The sequence below is a fragment of the Thunnus maccoyii genome, chromosome 3, assembly GCF_910596095.1.
Source record: "Thunnus maccoyii chromosome 3, fThuMac1.1, whole genome shotgun sequence".
NCBI classification, from domain to species: Eukaryota; Metazoa; Chordata; class Actinopteri; order Scombriformes; family Scombridae; genus Thunnus; species Thunnus maccoyii.
The window spans coordinates 22,724,725-22,745,621 of record NC_056535.1 but is presented as its reverse complement, the minus strand read 5'-3'; the positions used below and the strand labels follow the sequence as shown (position 1 = coordinate 22,745,621).

At 41.4% G+C, this 20,897-nt stretch overlaps 2 protein-coding genes across 2 annotated transcripts in view; both read left to right on the top strand.

Annotated features, from left to right (window-relative positions):
* The window catches only part of gli1 (GLI family zinc finger 1), a 52,756-nt gene extending 39,104 nt beyond the window's left edge, over nt 1–13,652 (top strand). Inside the window, exons 2-13 of the mRNA XM_042407417.1 lie at nt 556–665; nt 3,584–3,816; nt 4,418–4,516; nt 4,645–4,843; nt 5,380–5,548; nt 5,743–5,850; nt 6,387–6,527; nt 6,728–6,877; nt 7,293–7,457; nt 7,865–8,107; nt 8,359–8,680; nt 8,987–13,652. Of these exons, the coding sequence (XP_042263351.1) occupies nt 595–665; nt 3,584–3,816; nt 4,418–4,516; nt 4,645–4,843; nt 5,380–5,548; nt 5,743–5,850; nt 6,387–6,527; nt 6,728–6,877; nt 7,293–7,457; nt 7,865–8,107; nt 8,359–8,680; nt 8,987–11,571 (4,485 nt within the window). The 5' untranslated portion in view covers nt 556–594 and the 3' untranslated portion in view covers nt 11,572–13,652. The remainder of the gene's footprint in view (nt 1–555; nt 666–3,583; nt 3,817–4,417; nt 4,517–4,644; nt 4,844–5,379; nt 5,549–5,742; nt 5,851–6,386; nt 6,528–6,727; nt 6,878–7,292; nt 7,458–7,864; nt 8,108–8,358; nt 8,681–8,986) is intronic.
* Nucleotides 13,653–15,185: 1,533 nt separating this feature from the next.
* LOC121894764 (zinc finger E-box-binding homeobox 2-like) overlaps nt 15,186–20,897 on the top strand; it is a 35,172-nt gene continuing 29,460 nt past the window's right edge. The window contains exons 1-2 of the mRNA XM_042407596.1: nt 15,186–15,294; nt 18,875–19,094. Of these exons, the coding sequence (XP_042263530.1) occupies nt 19,034–19,094 (61 nt within the window). The 5' untranslated portion in view covers nt 15,186–15,294; nt 18,875–19,033. The remainder of the gene's footprint in view (nt 15,295–18,874; nt 19,095–20,897) is intronic.

Sequence of the window (20,897 nt, the reverse complement as noted above, 5' to 3'; positions counted from 1 at the left end):
CACCTCAGGTGAAGACAGTGCACTTTCTGAAATCAACATTAAAAACAGAAATTTAAGTTAAGATTTTATATTCAAAACATAAACTGATCAAATCATATATGATGGACTGAAGCAGGTATCACTGCCTGGACCATCTACAATATGTAAATATGTAAAACATTTCACTTATAACTTTCTCTACTGAAGTAAAAGTTTGAATACATGATTATTACTCTTAATAGAGCATTTTTATAGTGTGCTTAATTTTATTCCTGTTGTTATTTTTACATTTCTACTTTTACTTAAGTGATGGATTCAGTACTTTGTACCAGCACTGTTTAAAATAAGTATGAGCCAAGTCTTTTAGAGAGATCTTATTTTGCCCTTGAATTGTTTTGCTTGGTTTGGTTTGGTCTGTTATTAACATCCTACGTATTCTTTTTTCCCCAACCACAATTGTTTTTGTGTATTTGCCTTTTTCTTTCTGGTGTAGTTTAGTTTAGTTTGGTTGGGTTGGGTTTGTTTGGTTTTCCTCTCTTTCCTCTCCCTAACCATGTCCTTGTCTTTGTGTGTCAGGTCTAGGGTGTAAGGGGAGCAGTAGGTCTCGGAGCTCCAATGCCAGTGGACATGCAGCCACACCAGGGGCTGTATCACTATGAGACCTCACCCAGCCACCCCTCCAGAGGGTAAGACAGCAGTTAGCATGCGCTATGTCCTACTATGTAGCTGCATTTTAACATCTATTTATCATAGTGAATTCCACAGTTATTTACATAAGATATTATACATAAGAAAAACTTAAAGGAATAGTTCAACATTTTGGGAAATATGCCTATTTGTTTTCTTTGCGAGAATAAGATGAGAAGGTCGACACCACTCTCATGTTTGTGCATCAAGAATAGAGCTAGAATGGTTAGTCTAGCTTAGTATAAAGACTGGAAGCAGAGGCCTTGCTTTGTCCAAACGTTAGAAAACACTCCTACCAACAACTCTAAAGCTGACATGCTATATCTTGTTTGTTTAACCCATACCACAATAAAAATGTAAAAAAGAAAATTTGTGATTTCAGGGGAGTTACTGTTCATGTAGATCACAACCAATGCTGGAGTTTTTAGGCCAATACTAATAATATTTTAGAGTCAATAGAATCTAATCTAAAGCAATATGTAAGACAATATTATATTTTATAAACATAACATCCCTTAACTTTTTAGCCACGTTTTGTGACCAAGATACATATGTTCTTTTACAGTTGTTAAAGAAACGTAATGATGGCTCTTTTCCCTCAAGTTACCCCAAAAAGTATTTTTGGCATTTAGGAGCATAATTAGATCAATAAGATTTTTTTTTTTTTTTTTTTTTTTTACTTTAGACAGAACCATGCCAGCTGTTACCAGTTGTTATGCTAAGATTGACATTGATCTTCTCATCTCACCGAAAAAGAAAGCAAATAAGCATATTTCCCCAAAATGTTGAACCATTTCTTTAAATCTTGGACCAACCACAACTACTCTTCTCATGTCACTCTTTTTACCGACAACCAAAACCAGAAATCACAACCAGAAATCACAGAAGCCCCTCACGAGAAAGCAGGGATGATACTCATTTTAACAGCTCAGGAACAGTTTCTATTTTAATCACACAGATATTCTGAGGGTGCAGAAACCCAGGTCTCGCTGCAATTGTTGTGGACACAGTGCTAGCTCAGCCCCTCACCCCCCCCATCCCCCCACCCTCTCCCTTCCTCATGCCACCCAGGTTGCGGGTGGACTCGGCCTCTCTCTGACAGCTGCTAATTACAGGCTGACCAGGCCCCGCTGCGCTCTGCATGACTGCCTCGCGCCCCGCTCAGGTTACCCAGAGTGAGGGAGAAACAGAGAGTTAGAGAGAAAGGTGGCTGGGCAGGACAGAGAAAGAGGAGAAGAAGAGGAGGAGGAGGAGGAGAAAGGAGAAAGGAAGAGGAGATAGAAAGGGACAGAGGGGGTAGAGAGAGCAAGAGAGAGGGAGAAACAGAGAAGTTGAACAGAAGGAATGAATGGGAGAAGAGAAAGGGAGAAAAAGAGTGAGAATGGGAGGGAGGTAAATTCGGGGGGAACCAGCACAGTGGATTAGAGAGGACAGATTAAGCTCCTGTGTGGAATACACGTTGTGGTGAAAGAATTAAAGAACTGAAAGGACGACTTAGGAGAAGGTGGATAGATGAAGTCTGCCCCTTTCGGAGAGAAGCAAGACGGACAAAGAGAGAGAGGAAAAGAACAGGAGAGTCAGATTTTAAACTAACCAGTGAGACTGAAGAAAGGTCAGAGAATACATTGAAATTCACAAGAAGGCTGGAAAGTTCCAGTGAAGCTCCCCTTCTCTAGTTGGGAAGGGGAAAACCCAGATGAGTAAATTTCCACAGTGTAGACCAAGATAATGACCATACGCCATCTAGTGGTGAGAAGGAGACATCACAACAGATTAGCGTGGAGATGCATTGGGATTTTTAATCCCGGAGTTCAACTCTTCAGGCAGTGCTTCTTTCCAGGCTGTGTACTAATTCTTCTTACTAGTTAGTTACTATAAATGCCTATAGAAGTTTTCCAATTAGCATAATGTTTGGGGCCTATCAGGACCCAAAAGTCACACAGGAAACAAAACAAAATTATTCAGTCATTTATTCATTTTTTGTAATAAATAAACAAATAAAGATGAAATAAAGAAATAAATAAAAAAAAGGTTTATTTGTTAGTTATTGTGCTTATTTATTTATTTCATGTCATTTTTGGGCCCTGATACTCACCTACCACCGTTGAATATATGTCCTTCTCTGATGCTTTCTGCCTCTTAATGACTCACAACATTGTTGAAGGCTCCATTTAAAATAAATTTTTTATTACATTAGAAAACATACAATGTTTTGATGCCCAAATTGACTCTTTATTGACTTGGTCAATAAGTGAGTTTTAAAAAGTGTTGGTGGGCATATTTCTTTTACTTTAGACAGAACCAGGCCGGCTGTTACCAGTCATTATGCTAAGATTGACATTGATCTTCTCATTTCACTCACAAAAAGAAAGTGAATAAGCGTATTTCCCCAAAATGTTAAACCATTTCTTTATATCTTGGACACTTTTTCTCTGAACTTGCTTCATTACAACCACAACTACTGTTCTCATGTCACTCTTTTTACCAACACTCAACCAGAAATCACAGAAGCCCCTCACTAGAAAGCAGGGATGGTACTCAACTTACCAGCTCAGGAACAGTTTCTATTTTAATCACACAGATATTCTGAAGGTGCAGAAACCCAGGTCTCACTGCAGTTATAGAAATTTTAAAGAGAGCATTTTTAATGAGAGCACTTAAGAACTTGCAAACCTGCAGAAATTACAATTATCATTTTTTTGGGCTAAGCACCTGGTTAACAAAGATGTGCTTGTATTTTGAACAGTGACTACTTCTCTCATACTTTGACATTTACAGAACACAAAAAAGTTATCAAATGCATGATATTCTACTATGTTTACAACTTCGATTGTGAATTGTCACACTGGCCGTTGTGCACATTAATTCAGGATTATTTCTCATATAATTTATAACTGTGTTCCTTTCATATTCACAGCCTAGTCCCATCAGACCAGTCTCCATACAGTGATGTGTCCTCGCTGCGTGCCCCGCCCCTCAACGGCCCTCCTCAGGACTGCAGAGCTATGTATAATCCCATGACTCCAAGTATGACTCATGGATCAGGATCAGGACAGGGGATTGGCCACTGCTTGGATCAGTATATGAGGCCCCCTCAGGCCCCTCCGCCACATAGTATGATGGGCCACAGGGGCATGCCGCCCACAGAGGGTGAGTCAGAGTATCTTTTACATCTTCTTAATCTCACAGCTGCTACTGATTTGGTCTTAAAACACCTGAGAGACAGAGTAAGAAGCAGAAACTCCCCAGATTTCTGCTATAAGAAAGATCGGCAGTCACCAGATGGCTGATTGTACTGTGTGGAATTGCAGAAAATCAGCAGTTTGAACTATTGAATGTCCAAATTACTCAGTTAACCTTAGATGAACTAGAGTTTTTAAAGAAACAGACCCAAATGTCCATCATTCCATCCATTGTTCCCACTATTTTGGCTTATTTCCTCTATAAATTGAAGAGTCTCTCTTTCTTACTTATCATTTCACAAACAATTGTACAAGTGACCATTGCAGTTGTATCCAAAACTTCAAATGACATAATTGTTATTTGTCTAAGCTTGATGCAAGTTCTTTCCTGCTCAACCAATCAGCACTGTACAGAAGACTGCATGTCAATTTGATGATGATGTAGTTGAGATTTTGAACATGTGCACACTGAGCTACATTTACCTAGAAACCATTTGTCTACTTCACTACATCAGAAATGTTAATGTTGCATGTTTCAATGTTTCTGTCAACCGGTAATGTCTTAACAGGCAACAGCACCCCCTACTGTAACCAGAACAACATGATGTCCTCTCACCACAACTTCTGCCAGGTTCAGTCAGGCTCTGATCAGATTGGCTCAGGTGACGGTAAGGAAACACTCAAAGCTTGGCTCCAAAAGTAGTTCTCACTGTTTCCTTTAAATATAAATATCGTCTCTAAAAAATTTTGTCACCAAAGATAACTGTCCTGCTTGGCTCCTTCTGTTTCCTTTCAGGCTCAAGGTTCTCTACACCTCGTTCCATGCTGAAGCTGAGCAAAAAGAGAGCTCTGTCCATCTCTCCTCTGTCTGATGCCAGTGTAGATCTGCAGACAGTCATCCGGACCTCACCCAACTCCCTGGTGGCCTTTGTCAACTCTCGCTGCAACCCCAATGGGGCCAGTTCTTATGGCCATCTCTCTGTGAGCGCCATGAGGTTAGATATTTCTCTATTTTATGCTGAGCCAAAAAATACATTACACTAGTAAGGTCTAATATTCAAGGTATTGGATTCAAAGTAGATTTGCTGCACATTCCCTGTTTTTAAAATAGCCTTACTGTATGCAATGCTTTGCTTTGAGGCAAAAAGTTTGCGGAATATTCCTCTCCCTTCATTTGGTCACATTCCCACACCAACAATTGTCACCTAACCTTGATGAGTCTTCTATTTTTAAACACCATCTATTTACACACAGGGAGACACATACACTGAAGCAAATGGGTTTGAATAATAAAAGGAAAATAATACAATATTCAAATTGTTTGAGAAAAAGTTGACCAGAAATGTACACATTCTGGTATTGAGAGAAAGACAAAAACAATACTAAGCAAATATTGATTTGCCCCGTGACTAGTGTCCACGTTCACCTCCATATTTCAATATTTCTGCAAAGTGGACTCTGATTCTTATACATCCATCAATCTTTGTTCTTCTAGAGTTGTCATTTTATTGTTTCTTCTGTTACTCTGCAGTCCGTCCTTGGGCTATTCCAGCAATATAAACTGCCAATCCAGGCCACAGGTCTCCATGTATGGAGGAGGTGGGGGTACACCTATGGGTGGACACACACCAGGTCCCTGCCAAGCTTCCCGCTTACCTCCCCATAATCCTCGGCTCCACGCTCCGCCCAAGCATGGCCACGTAAGACTACTCGCTCGCTCACTTTACAAATCGCTCAGAGCAATTCAGTTGGGAGAGGATAGTTGGGAGATGGGAATAGGAATACGAAGCTATGTAAGATCTATGACAGAGAGAATTAAATGACTTTGAGAGACAGAAACAGATTCGAGAGATTGAAAAAACTGAGGAAATATTATGTGTGTATTCTTTTATAGCTGAAGACAGAGCCGGGGCTGGGAGGTGTGATGGATGGCATGAATGTGAAGAGCCTGGAGGAGAGGTCAGAGGGAGATGTGGCCAGCCCTTCTTCCACTGGCACTCAGGTACAGTAATTGTCTTATTCTCACCATCTGCAAGTACTTTTTACTGGCACACATTTACATTTTAGTTTCAGCCTTAGATTTCTCTAATACTCATGCAGGAACTTAAAAAAAGCATTTGCCTGAATTTGTAAGTCAGAGTGAAATGGAGTCAAGCATAGTGAGTGGAGGTCAAGCAAGTTGTTCTTGGTAAATATGTTTGACTGGGTTTTTGAAAGCCTAGTGTATTGCAAGTGATTAATGTTTTAAAACATGAGCTTGTTCGCACCAAAAATGTCACAATACGCAAAGAAAGGAACCTACATCAAATCAGTAACAGATGATAGCTGGCTGATATCTAATTTGCTTTTTTTATTTGTGATGTCTGCTTTTGAAAGGTGCTTTATAAATAAGTGCTTTATAAATAAACCTATTAGTAAGGAAAATGTGGCCCTATACTAGTTAAGTTAAATTCATAGGATAAAATGTAATATCTGTTTGTACACAATTTTTTAAAACTTCAGCAATTCAGCTTTTTTTTTGTGCACACGTGTCATCAGGACCCTCTCCTGGGTCTACTGGATGGCAGAGATGACTTGGACAAGGAGGACGGGAAACCTGAACCAGAGGCTGTCTACGAAACCAATTGCCACTGGGAGAGCTGCAACAAGGAATTTGACACACAAGACCAACTTGTTCATGTAAGAGAAAAATCAACAGATACATACTTTAGAGGGGAGAGACAAAAAAATCTGAAAAAATAGAGTAAGATGAAGTGTGCTTAAGCAATTCCAAGGTTATGTTTTCATATCCTTAATCCTCTCTTCTTGAAGCATATTAGCAGAAGTATCTACAGCATATGACTTTGATTCTTAATGGGTCTTAACTGTTAAATCTGCAGCACATTAACAATGAGCACATCCACGGAGAGAAGAAGGAGTTTGTGTGTCACTGGCAGGAGTGCTCTCGAGAGCAGAGGCCTTTCAAAGCCCAGTATATGCTGGTGGTTCATATGCGCAGACACACAGGAGAGAAGCCACACAAGTGCACTGTGAGTGTAGATTTCATCTTTGTCTTGATTCTGTCGTTTTCTCTCCCTCTGTTTCTGTTTTTCTCTCTTTCATCTAGATTTTTACACATGCAAGCTATAAATTGCCAAAAGCTTGACAGCTGCCATTTACACTGTTACATTTTACATCCTGTGTCATCATAACATGCTACAACATAAGATTACTTATAAAGTCAACTATAAAATATTCAACTGCCTCTACTGTAAAATGTTTTGTGTTTAGTCAGACATTTCTTTATTGTAGCATCAGTATGACACTTCAGATCATCAATGCAAGATGGAGAAAAGACATTCTTAATTCAGAATACATTGTCTATTCATGAAGACTATTGGAACGTTTTCTCTTTATTGCTACTTGGCTGTTGTTACAAAACCAATATTTATATTTCTGTTTTAGTTTGAAGGCTGTAATAAGGCCTATTCTCGCCTGGAGAATTTAAAGACCCACTTGCGTTCTCACACTGGGGAGAAACCGTACGTGTGTGAACATGAAGGCTGCAACAAGGCCTTCTCCAATGCTTCAGACCGGGCCAAGCACCAGAACCGGACTCACTCCAATGAGGTACTGCAGTGTACACCACTGAAAAAGGACAAGTTGATCCAGTCTGAGTGTGAACAATACTTTGACAGCTAAATTAATTTGTTTTCCTGGCTTTGTACATTATTAACAGCAATACTGTAGCATACCATACTTTCTCTTGCCAAGCCAAATAGATAGATTTTTTTTTTTTTTTTTTTTTTTAAATAATTAAAGTTGATATTGGAGTCTTGTATAAATTCACAATTCTACAAATATTTTTGATCTCCATAATGAAAAAATACATTGACAGTAGTTTGTGTTTGGCCTTGACTGATGAACTACAGCATACATGAGACACTCTGAGCTGGAATAAATAATTGCAGTAAATTTTGGTATGCAAGACTGTCTATAAGATTTTGTGTATTCACTGTCACTTTGCTCTTTTACAGAAACCTTATGTATGTAAGATCCCTGGCTGCACTAAGCGGTACACAGATCCAAGCTCTCTGCGTAAACACGTGAAGACAGTGCACGGCCCTGAGGCCCACATCACCAAGAAACATCGAGGAGACACAGGACCTCGACCACCTGGCTCAGCTATGACCCCTGGAGGCCAGAACTCTGAACTGCTGCTGGAGAAAGAAGAAACACGCAGAGAGGACTGCAAACTGTTGGCTCCTGAGACCGCTCTGGTGAGTGATACATTTTACTGATGGCTTGCAAGGGCTTTTGAATATTAAAACTAACACCAGTGCAATGTTTGAATATTGTCAGTATAATCAAACAGCAGAAGTTTTTTTGAGCTCCCTTAGGTATAAATCACATATACTTAACAATTCTGCCATTGTAAAATGGTTGTCATTAATATGAGGTATACATGACATTACATGACATGACATGACATGACATGACATGACATGACATGACATTATGCTTCTTTCAGAAATCCCAGCCAAGCCCTGGTGGTCAGTCATCCTGCAGTAGCGAACGTTCTCCACTGGGGAGCACCAACAACAATGACAGTGGGGTGGAGATGAACCTAAATGCAGCAGGCAGTCTTGAAGATCTCACAGCACTAGAGGATGGAGTAACAGTTGGAGGAGGAGGAGGAGGAGGAGGGGAGCCAGTAAGTGTAGGAGGACCACTGGGAATGTCAGCCCAGGCTCTGAAGAGGCTGGAGAACCTGAAGATTGACAAGCTGAAGCAAATCCGCAGACCAACCCCTCCTAGCCGCTGTGTCAACAACAAGCTACCTGCACTTCCTGGTACGTTCTATATATACACACCGTAATTATGGGCATATTCTTAGCTTGTATTGGTTTATGTTGAAGTATGCTTAAAGTATGCCTACTGATGAAATATGAGCCAGTTCTTTTACAATGGCTAATTGCATTGTTACAACATGCATTATTTCTGATCTATAACTGGAGTTTAGTTTTAGGGATTTTTTGTATGGGACATTATAATTCTCCAAAATAAAAATAAAAAGAATTTTAGACATACAAATCAAAATAAACATTCTTGGTTAGTAATTATTTCTGAACTGTTTCTCCTTGGATGTACATTTTCAGGTTCAGGGGAGACTATGGGAATGTGTGCACCCTCTCCACTCCTCTCAAATCGACGTGTTATGGAGCTGTCCAACCATGAGTTAGGAGGTGGAACTTCGATTGGCTGCAATTCTAATGACAGGAGAGGAAGTGGCACCAGCAGTCTCAGCTCCGCCTATACTGTGAGCCGTCGGTCCTCTATGGTGTCTCCTTACCTGTCCAGCCGGCGCTCCAGTGAGGTCTCACAAATGGGAGGAGCTGGAGGGGGAGGATGCCACCTCCTAGGTCCAGATCAGGGTGGGGGAGACACCCTCTCTCCTGAGACCAATCGCAGAGGACCTCCCTGTCCTGGAGGAGGATTGCCAGGTCTTCCTAATTTAACACCTGCCCAGCAATACAGTCTAAAGGCAAAATATGCAGCAGCAACTGGGGGACCACCACCCACTCCTTTACCCAATATGGAGCAGCCAGGCACTCCAGGCAGAAGAGGAGGTGTTTTGAGCGAGTACCAGGGGCAGCCTCTGCCTGCTTTCCTTCAGCAAGGTGGTCCACGTAGACACAGTGCCAACACAGAGTATGGTACAGGTGTTATCTACCCTCACCAGGCTCCGGGTAACAACAGCAGGCGAGCCAGTGACCCAGTGCGATCAGCAGTAGATCCACAAGCTCTCCCTAAGCGCTTCAATAGCCTGAATAATGTAGCCATGATGGGCAGAAGGAATGCATTGCAACACCGTGGCTCTGACACCAGTCTTGCCCGCCATATGTACTCCCCTCGGCCACCTAGCATCACAGAGAATGTAATGATGGAGGCTATGGGTATGGAGCCCCAACTTGCCCCTGTGGATGCCAGAGACCGTTCCATGATGATGCTCCCCGGTGAGAGGAGTTTCATGGGATACCAGCAACAGCATCAGACCCTTGGAGGGGGAGGTGGAGGACCTCTTTCAAACCAGCTGTCTCCTAGCCATGACTCTCTGGGCTGCCCAGACCAAGGTTACATGCAGGGGCACTACCAGAACCAGGGAGGGGAAGTCGCTTCCAGGGCTGGTGGAAATCCAATGGGCCAAGCAAGGCCTATTCACCCAGAGGGCATGTCTAATACACTTCTCCAACAGGCTGAGTACAGTATGAGCACCTGCCAGCTCAGTCCCTCGGGTCCCCATTACCCTAGCTTAGGCCAGGGTGGTGATGCTGGAGCTGGTACAGGCCCTTGGAGTGATACCCACAGCCAGGTCCAAACTTCCAGCCATGCTCTCCAGAACCAGCGAGGGATACAGTATGCAGACCCTAACATGCAGCCTCAGCAGACACAGGCCCACTTCAACAATCAGACAGGCCTCTATAATAGTCCGGATGGAACCCACAAACTCACTATCAAGCCTGAGCAGCAATTCCACCCTGGGATGGGAGGTGGGGACGCCTGTCAAAGTGCTAAGCTCCAACAGCAGCGGTTGCTCCTCCAGCAGTCTCAGGGCTTCCCACAACAGACAAGCCAGGTTATGATGAGGAACTCAAACAATCCCAGCTGTGACTTTCAAGGACAGAACCAGAACTCCTTCCCTAGTGGAGGGGGCTTGAGTTTGGGCTGCGCTGGCTCGGCACTGTCTGATGGGCAGAGGTCAGAAACCCCCATGATGCAGGTAAAGGAGATGATGGTGAGGAACTATGTTCAGTCCCAGCAAGCACTCATGTGGGAGCAGCAACAAGAACAGCAACAACAGCAGCAGCAGAGTGGAATAAAACCTCCTCCTCTTTCTGATAATATGGATATGACTGGCCAGACAGCAATGATGCAGCACAGTCCACAGCACCAAAACCAGAACCTTTACTCCGGCCAACCGTATCCTTCCTACCCCAACCAGAACCTGGTCATGAGTCCCCAGGCCCATAGTCGAGGGCCCAGCACCGTAACACCTAAAGACCAGCAGCTGACGGGTCTCCAAGGCTCATGCTATAGTCAGGAGATTGTGGTCCCCAGGCCCCCTCAGGGACGGAAACCTCTCAGTCGCCAGAACAGCCTGTCACAGGTAGGAGGAGGCTACTTGGGCAGCCCACCCCACCTCAGCCCTGTCCACTCCACTTCCAGCCCCAGACGAGGGGTCCGACTGCCTCCAGTCCAACATCCACAGCACCCACAGCATGAAATGTTCTCTCCCTCCAATAACAACAACATGTACTACTCGGGTCAGATCAACATGGATATGGAGAATCACATGGACCCCCAGAACGGGCCTTGTCTCAGCCAGCAGCATAGTATGGGGTCAAACCTAGACCCAACAGGTGGCACAAAGCCTGCCCCCCTGGCTCCCTATCCTGAGTCTGGCCCCATCTCCAATGCCTTAGAAAACCTGGATCTGGACAATGCTCGCATAGACTTCACCTCTATCATCGATGATGCAGAGTCTTCCTCATTCAGCCCAGTCAACAATCCCCTTCAGGGTCAGCCAGGGTCTTCCTCCCAGGCCTTGTCCCGCCTCACCACCCCCCAGACTTCTGTCAGCCTAGCTGGCGGCTCTGGCCTGTCCAACATGGCTGTTGGTGACATGACGTCCATGCTTACCTCACTGGCTGGGGAGAATAAATACCTGAACACACTGTCTTAGAGGAAGACTCTGGGGCAGCTTTTTTCCACACTAACAATCAAATAGAGGCCTTGGCAAGTTCTTAATGTTTTGAGATACCACATGGAATTATATGTAGCCCAATAGCCAGAGGTAACCAGCCTGGGGTTCTAAGTCCTGTTGTTTATGATGACTGCCCAGTATTCATTACATGCAAGTTCAATTCAGGTAAGATAGACAAACTTTTGAATGGAACATTTCGTGTAATGGATCATTAGTCAGGGCTGTTTTATACAACCCCATAAGCCTTTACATGTAAACCCCACACATAAACTCTTTTCTCAAAGAGTGAGCCAGGACCTGTAAGTGGCAATGGGTCTGTTCCTACTGGATGCCAATGCAACAGGAATAATGATATGTTGTAACTTGTTTGGGTTCCAGGTTGACATTAAGCTAGTAATATGGTTCCATCAAAGGTTTAGAAATTGTAAGAATCCCTACCCAAAACCTTAAAACCAAAGGTGCCTAATCAACCTCCCTCGCTGTATTGTTCCCTCGCTGCCTTTGTACTTGGTATTTCTCTGTGCCTTACTGTAAGACATAGAGATATATGCCTGATATGAAACTGATAATGAACTTTTTCCAAACAGGCATTCCAGTCACATAGGGCTGTGGCAACAGTGGAGCAGAGAAGGATACATGTAAATAAGTTTTATATACATTTATATATGTTGTGTATATGACAATGGGACAGTGGATAGATCCTCTTCTGTCCTGTGATAGACTGCTTTGATTCTGAAGGCCAATGTTCAGACGGGAGGTAGTGAGATACTTGTTCGAAGAGTTGAGTGAAGACTAAAGATGTGCTTTTAGTGATTGAGAATTAATTTCTCGGTGCTACTAAATATTAATCTGTATTGCTAGGGATTTCTTCCTTGTCATGAACAACACACTCTGTACCAGTGGCATATCAGTATTTCCACACAGCATGCACAAATGCACACAAACATAGCCTACACACAGACACTCAGGACTTGTTGGTGTTTGAACCTTTGGTGTTCAAATTACATGTATGTTGTAATTGCCTTTCCAGACAGAGAGTTTGCACTCCACATGTTTACTGTAAGTGTTCCTAAAGCAGCTGTGTACTTTTTTTTTCAGTGGTGTTTATAACTGTAAAATAGAAAGTGCGTGGCTCTTTCTAAGGTACATACATTGGGGGATAAAGAGTAGAGCTCAAACATAATTTGTGTGCATCCACCCCCTTCACATTGTGTCTGATATAGTCAAGATAATGTCTTTGCTCAACATTAACCCAACCTATGACTCGTACATGACTCAGCTGAGGATGATGGTCATTTTTTAATAAAACCTGAGTCAGCTAGTATGTATCTGTTAACAAACCAGTAGTAGTTGCCAATATTTGTGAAACTGAGGTACATTCACAGTACAGTGCTGCTGCACTTCTGTTCTAATCCCAAAGAGGAATTATCTGGAAAATTCAGCATTATTAACTCAAGATAGGGGATCAAGAAGCGGGAATTTTATCAATCACTACCACTGTAGTAAAATACATATTGTATAGGTACACTGAGGTACTTTTTGATTATTGAGCTGTATCATACAGAAATAGGCTACAGCTCTTGGTAGGAGAGAACTAATTTTACACTGTGGCTTTGCACTGACTACAGCACTGTGTGGAAAGGTCTCTGTTTCTTATGACTATTAACATGAACCTCATTTTCAATAAAGATTTATCACAGTATTTTTAAAATAATCATTTAAGAACACATCTGAGAACAGCTAGACCCCGTAAGGCCACATAAAAGTATTGCTGAAGCATTTTTTTGTGACTTTTCAGAATGAAACAGTAGCGTCACTTCAAAGTGTAACTAAGCATTAACAGGAATGAACATTTCCTCATTTTTGAAAAAGTGTACAACCTACCAAAGACACCTTAAAAGATTACTGAGAAGATGCACAAATAGTCTATTGTAACACAACACTAATACTAGCAATAAGGACATGAACATTGACTGATAGTGCTGTTCTTTAGAATGTATGAGATGTTTTGTATAAAATTATCTTTTTATATTAATGAACTTTATGTATGTTGCCTTCTATGTGTGTGTTTGTGTGTGTGGTTTTTTTTTTGTAACTGTCATCCTACATTCTGACTTTTTTGCTGGCAAAAGAATATCCCCTTTAGCAACAAAAAGCTATAATAGTAGCATTAACTATAATAGACAAAAGCCAAGTGTTATATTTTGTGTACAATTTTCTACATTTTTATACAAATGTGCTATATTTTACCAGTTTATGAATAAACATGTTCAGTTTGGGATGGATGCAGAATGTTTGTGTAACTTTCCTTTTCATGTCCTTTGTCTTAAGTTGATATATTACTGTGTTGGTTTTTTTACAACTGTCTGCCCATATGAAACTTCAAGGGTACTCATGTTTAATTGTTGTAATTTTAGAATGAGCAGTCACAATTTCTCAAAACAAGTTTCCAGGTAAAGACTATAATGGCTGCTGGACTGGATGTTTATATTCCCAGTGGTTTTATGCAATGACTTCTTTCCTCCAATAGAGTGCAGTAGAGCCTGAGAACAAGCACAGATAGCCCACTGTGTTTCTATTTCATTCACTACAAATGAAGGCCCATTGAATACTGCACATACTACATAGCTTATTACCCCTTTAAGCAGTTAATCTATATTCTGCCTAATTGTGCTCCAACACAGTTTTACCCCCAAATTAGTGAAAGTCTAACCAACTTGCCAACATAGGACATTCATCCAAAGTCACCCTTTCTTTTATCGCTTTCCCACAGGCTAATTATAAACCCCTTTGTATGAATATGGTTCAGACCTGCCTGTCACGGCAGCCTATTATGACCTGTGAGCTGCTGCAGTAGAACAGTTAATGAATGCTAAATATGGCTGCTCTTGGTGACATCAGTGCCTGGATGGGCTCTCTGTGGTCAGGACTGGCACCGTGGCCGCTGAATGCTGTAAGAAAGAAAAACTACACAAATCTTGTAAGCTTGTAAAATATTATCAACATGACATCAACATGGCCGCTTTAAAAGACATCATAGGAGTGATGGGGAAATTGTGAGGGGGATGTGAGTAATGTACTCATGATACTGTCTGTACACAGCGGTTCCCAACCCTTTTGGCTTGTGACCCCTTGATGTGAAGTCATGTTTATTTGTGAGTCCACAGCACAGGATATGGTGGTGTGGACATGACTTATGAGCTGTTCAACCAAACAGCGGTTTTCCCCTCAGATTGTTTGATTTGAAGGATTTTTACACGCATTCTGTGTTCAGTATTTCACAAGGAAAAAACAAAAAATAGGGGAAAAAAGTCAGAAAAAAGAGACAGCCTATAATTTTGTGTAATGGGAGCAATTTACTTCCCCTCATCCTCTTGGGACCCCATGAAGGGTCAAGACCAGACCACCAGGGTGGCTTGACAAACTTATTTAAAGTGATTTCAGGAGATCAAAAATGGCCACTGAAAATATCGATTTTTCACGTGTTGGCTGGCAGTTGTCAATTAAAACATAGCTCCGGTCACCAATCACCTTTCCAAGTCAGTGCACAGGCTATATTTAATTGCAGGTAACCATAGCAACGCATCGGTAAATGTCCTACGTGCAATTTTGCCAGCTAGCTTGCTAACTGCACTCACTAACGGACCCACCAACCAACAAAATACAACTTTTAAACTGCATTATGATTTGAACACGCCTACGGTAAGTGATAATAAACTCCAATATAGATTACCTGTGGATATTATAATGCAGAAAATAACGGACTTCTCCCCCCTTCTACTGTATCTTTAGCTATTAGCCACTGCCAGAGCGGTCATTTCATCTGCTGTGTTTGAAAAACTGGTTTACAGTAACTTTTTGGTGTGCTATTTTTAAAATTGATAACTAACATTACCATTACTTTTTACAGTGTTGGCTCATTTTGGTTCAGGGGCCCCAGTGTGCTTAGACTATATTGGCATTGTGGTGTTGTGGCATGGCACAGTAGACTCAAGGCAGCCACTACAGCCTGGCAGTGTTGCTGAAGTTGACTCATTTGCTCCAAGGCGAGGGGAAGCTCTCCTGACGCACTACTGATTTGCAATCTAGCATATCCACTTGTGATTTGAAACAATAGCTGAATTTCCACAGCGGGGTCAAGTAGGGAGCAGTCGATAGGGCATGAAAGGAAAACAACTCAAATTGTTTTTTTAAAGAAAAAAAAACAATTTGCAGCTCCTTGATGATTGCACACATTTAGAAAACATATCAGAAGCCCATGAGGAACAAATACAGTAAAGTTAGAGCTGTAAGTTACGCTTATAAATATGCATAGAAATACTGTAGGCCTGTTAAATATGAAGAATTCATTCTTTTGATGTGCCAGAGTGAGTTACTCAACATGTTTACAACACATTACTCACTCATTTGAAACTACATTCAAACTTCACAATTTTTGGTCTTGCAATGGGATGCACAAAACAAACAAACAACACAAAAAGCAGAGATATGCTTTGATGGGGGAAATATTGATGCAAACATTGACTGTGCTTGCTGTGTTTGTTTAGTATTCAGACTGTAACCTAACTCCTAGTTTTACACAATGACATAAATTTCACAGCTACTGCCCAGTGACCTTCATGAGATGATTCTTTTCCCCAAAGTGGACATTTTGGAAACATTGTCTTGTCTTCTGTTTCAGGCCAAAGTGATTGTTGTGCAAAATGACCATAGCTTCTTTTAAAGAAAATTAGAGAGCGAGTAGTCCTGTGCGCATGTATGCATTTTTAAACTATTCTTGAACAGGTTTGCGTTGCATTCTGATGTTAAAAAAAAAAAAAAAAAAAAAAAGTTTGACAGCACTCATGCAAAGTTAGTGTTGTCGACTCTCCACAACGTGAGCTCCACTTTTCTGTAGAGTTACAAATGGAAATGCCAAAATAAGAACTGAGTTTTTCAAATGCAAAGAAGAGGGCAGCATAATGACTTTTCTCTTTTCTTGTCTTGCCATTCAGAGGGAGGCTTTTCTTTTCCTTTGTCACTTAGGTTGGCATATAATTAACTCCTGCTTAATATGCTGTTTAAGGGCTCTCCTCCCCATGCTAGAAGCTTTGAACCCATAGACCACAGACAGGGACAAAACCCCAGTGGGACTGCTTCCTCCATGCTCCTCCTTGTGTGTGTGTGTGTGTGTGTGTGTGTGTGTGTGTGTGTGTGTGTGTGTGCGTGCATGTGTGTTTGTGCTCTTGCAGAGGTGCATTAAACTGCAGTAGGTGCATGTAAAGTAAACTAAAAGAGCCATCCTGTGAGTGGTTTATTTATTTTATCTTCAACAGTTTTAACTCAGTAAAGGAAGTGCAGTTTGACCCTTTTTTTTATTAAAGCAGAGTAAAAAAACATAACTTTGCAATAGCTTTGAATTTCAGAGTAAGTATAACAATCAACAAGAATTTGTCCGTATAAGTTTTCACAAATTATCCCCCTGACAAAAACTTGCAATTATTTTTTGAAAAACATTTGTGTCTCCGTTTAATCTGAACGAGAGTACTGACATAACAGATGAACATAACCGGAGAAACAGCTCCCAGGACCTCTGAAGCACCTCTTGCACCTTTGTGACCCTCATCTGTAGCAAAGTTTATGGCCCCCTCCTCTCCTCCCTCTTTCTCTCCTCCCTCTCCTCTATCCATCCCTCCACAAAAGGGCCGTGATGACCCTTCTGTCCCTCTCTTTCTTCAACCCTTCGCTCCCTCCCCACCTTCAGGATGCTTTCTCTTCCAGAATCCATTAACAGACAAACCCCAGGCGGTCATGATGGATGAAAGAATGAAGGGAAGGGGATGCATTTCTGTTTTTCACCATGAGCTTATAAAGTAGGGGGAAAAGGGTCTTATTTAAAATGTGACCTTGAGCTCATACAGTGTTGAAAAAGTGACAAGATGGACATCAGATCATTTCATAATTGTTATAGCTTTATATAAAGGGTAATAGTGTCATGATTAAAAGTTATACACTGAAATATTATTTTTAAAATATATGCCACACTTCAATAATGATACTCAACAGTGTTTTATGATGGTCTTATTGTGCATTAGGACTGGTCTGATAATATTAGGACTATGCAATCAATTTATAAGGACTTTTTCATTGAAGTCCTGTATGGCATCGCTGTAATATTTGTGGGATGATGCTTTATGCTTTGATGGCGTAGTTAACATAAAAACATTGTATATTGGTGAATGAATTTAAGTAATTCTATGAATCATCTGTCTCTGAAACGCGTCTTCTCGGTAATCAGTCTTTTACTTATCTAATCGGTTTCACTGTCAGGTCTCAGTTTGTTTACTGCGCACAGACTCTAGCAGGGCGCATTGTGCGCAGTGAAAAGCTGCCCGGCTCGCTCGTATTATCTCGCAGAGTTACTAACAGGTGGGGGGGCTCTAGAAAAAGCCAAGGTGGGGGTCCTGAACGCTGCGTTAGAGTTTTATATCGGATGTTTTTTTCAGTTGCAAAACAGATTACGGTCCAGGTTGCAACACAAAAGACTGTCAATGCACCACTTCCTACAGCCATCCAGGAGTGAATAGGGCGCAGGACGGGGTCCACTCCAGGGTACTTGAGTGCAGGTGCGACGTGCATAACAGTCAAGCCATAAAACATGAAGGGGAGGTGGTGGTGGCGGTGTGGAGAGGAGAGGGGGTGCATATAGGCCTACCTGTTCTCATTAACCTGCTGTTAGTGTAATCTCTTCTTTGTGAAAATGTAACAAGATGAGCCGCTGCAGGTAACCCATTTGCACCTCCTCGAGCAAATTCAAGCCTTTAAAAAAATCTCCGTGTGAGGAGCTGCAGTGAGACGCAGTTTCAAGTTAAGGAGTATGCTGCTCCGATAGCATCACAATTACACAATAATGACGAAGACCTAAAAAAAAAAAAAAAAACGCGGGGGAGAACTTCATATTTCGTCTGTCGGTTTAGATGACACATGCAAGAAGAGTTATGTATTGGATACAATGTTGTTACTGTGTTGAATAGGGTATTCCCGCTTGTAGGAGAAAACAAGAACATGCTGGGACATCGACGCTCTTGGGATTCCCTCATTGGAGAATTGGAGAGGAGGCGCAATGCAGTGAAATCGGGGCAATAGCTACAATGTCAAAATATAAGTGCTGTTTGTAACATGTATAGGCTATATGAGAAAGTCTTTACAGAACTTAACTTAGTAAATGAGTAAGGTGTGCGTTCACGATGCCAAGACTGACCTCAGGGCCAACCTCTGCTGCTGACATCACTCCTCCCCACAGCTCGTCGCCTCTGCTTGGAGTCCCATCAAGGTCTGAGTCTCCCGCTGTGACCGAAGGCGATGCCTCAACACCATTCATTCTCAGGCAGGCACTCAGGACACAAACACACACAGTCGCAGCGCTCCCTGGACAACTTTTTTGAAACGGCATAAAAGCGTGATGATGACAGAAGAAAGCCGGGGAAAACGAAGGAAACAAGCCAACCCCAGGAGAAACCGAGGTAAGAAAAACGCGCAGCGCTGGAAAGTTTTTAATAAGTTGGTTAAATGATGCAGACAGATGTTGCTGCAGCAGGACAGAAGCCGCGCTGATTGTCTTCTGGAGTTTCTAGAGAAACTTTGAACACCGCATCATTCATGTGTAGCAATCTACTGCACTGCACTTTGACTTTTTTTTTTTTTTTTGCATTTATGGCTTGCAGAATAACTTGCAGTGATGAGCAGTCAACTTTCACCAGGTTGCCAACAACTGGGATTAATATACCTGTGCACGTAAAAGGTGCGAGGCAGCGTGTGGCTTCACGTCGGCTATTTTGTGAAATCTCACGACTCTTAGTCTGTAATGTATTTTAAAATGTTTCTTTTTTAAAGTCAAAAGTAATCATAGATTTAGAAGGATCCACACTGTCATAAAAACTTCCAGTGAAGTCAGAGTCAGACTTTGACTGTTTTAACTAATCTTGTCTCACGGTTCATTGTTGCTGTGCTTCAATGCGTCTCTCTCTTAAAGGCAGGCTTTTTAGTTTTGTTGCGGTTCTTGTTGAAAGCGAACCTGCTCTGAGACTGAAACTTTCTAGGATCTTGTTTCCTTGTCATCTGTATTCTATGACATGCGTCGCAACGTGATTTAGCATTTTACATCAGATTTTCGCGAGTTTGAAACTGTATTTAACGGGAGTTTTTTTTACCATAGAAAGTGGATTGCATAGAAGTGTTATAAAAAAGAGCTTAGGTGGAATTTTTAGTATGATCTTATGCAACTGAGGCTTTTCTTTGCAATGTAATACGTTTGATAAAGCTACTTTACATCTTATAATCATTTTCTAAATATAAAATAGTAAACATTATTCAGTGTATCAAAATTATGTAGATATATAAAATGTAATAAGTCATTTATGGTGTCTAGTTTTTCCATCAAACACAATACAATAGGCATTAAAATATGATGTATTTGTTTTACGTAGCCTACCATGTGCACATGCAATTAAATCTACTATACTTTCCATAAAAGTACATAATACATCTTTTTAATCTTTCTCTAATTTCTATGTGACTATCACTCACCTTATCAAGAATAAGTGGAAGGCTTCAGTTGACCATATAGCTTTAGATGATGTCAGTTATCAGTTGTTGAATGCACTTCCTACAACACTGCTGAGAGGAGCCTGTAGACTAGATAGTATCTTGAATTTAGAGACTTTGTTGAGACTTTGTTCTACATGCGTGAGGTAGTGTCTTATTTTGAAGTGAGTGGCTCTGAACTCACAAACCCAAGCAAGGATACACACACCTGTGCATGGACACACATATAAACATGTCTATTCTTCTGATGGAGACTGAAGGTTTATGTGAGAATCGAATCCTGCTTCTCTGACCCAAAACCCCAAACTCTCAAATTATCCACAACATTAAATGTTTCTCTAACCCTAAATTTAACTTGCAACCCCCTTTTAAATAACCCAAAAGTACACCCAACCATAAACCCTTAAACCTAAATAAACCGTACTCTAAATTATTCTAATTTTAATGGGGTCAATGCGTGATGTGTGTCAGCCAATGTCTTGTCAGTGGCTCTCTATTAAATGCAAAGTTGTTAGGTGATGCAGTGAAAGTTATGGAATATCCTTAACCAACCTAACCATTACCCCAAATGCAAATGTAAACCCAGAAAAAAAAATAATTTAAGTTGGTCAGTACGGTTTTTCTTCATCTTGCTGTCACTGAGGATACACAGACACATTGCTGGCTTTCTTCTTAACTCCCTAAAAGTTCATGAGAGCAATTGCAAACCATGCTGCGTGCTT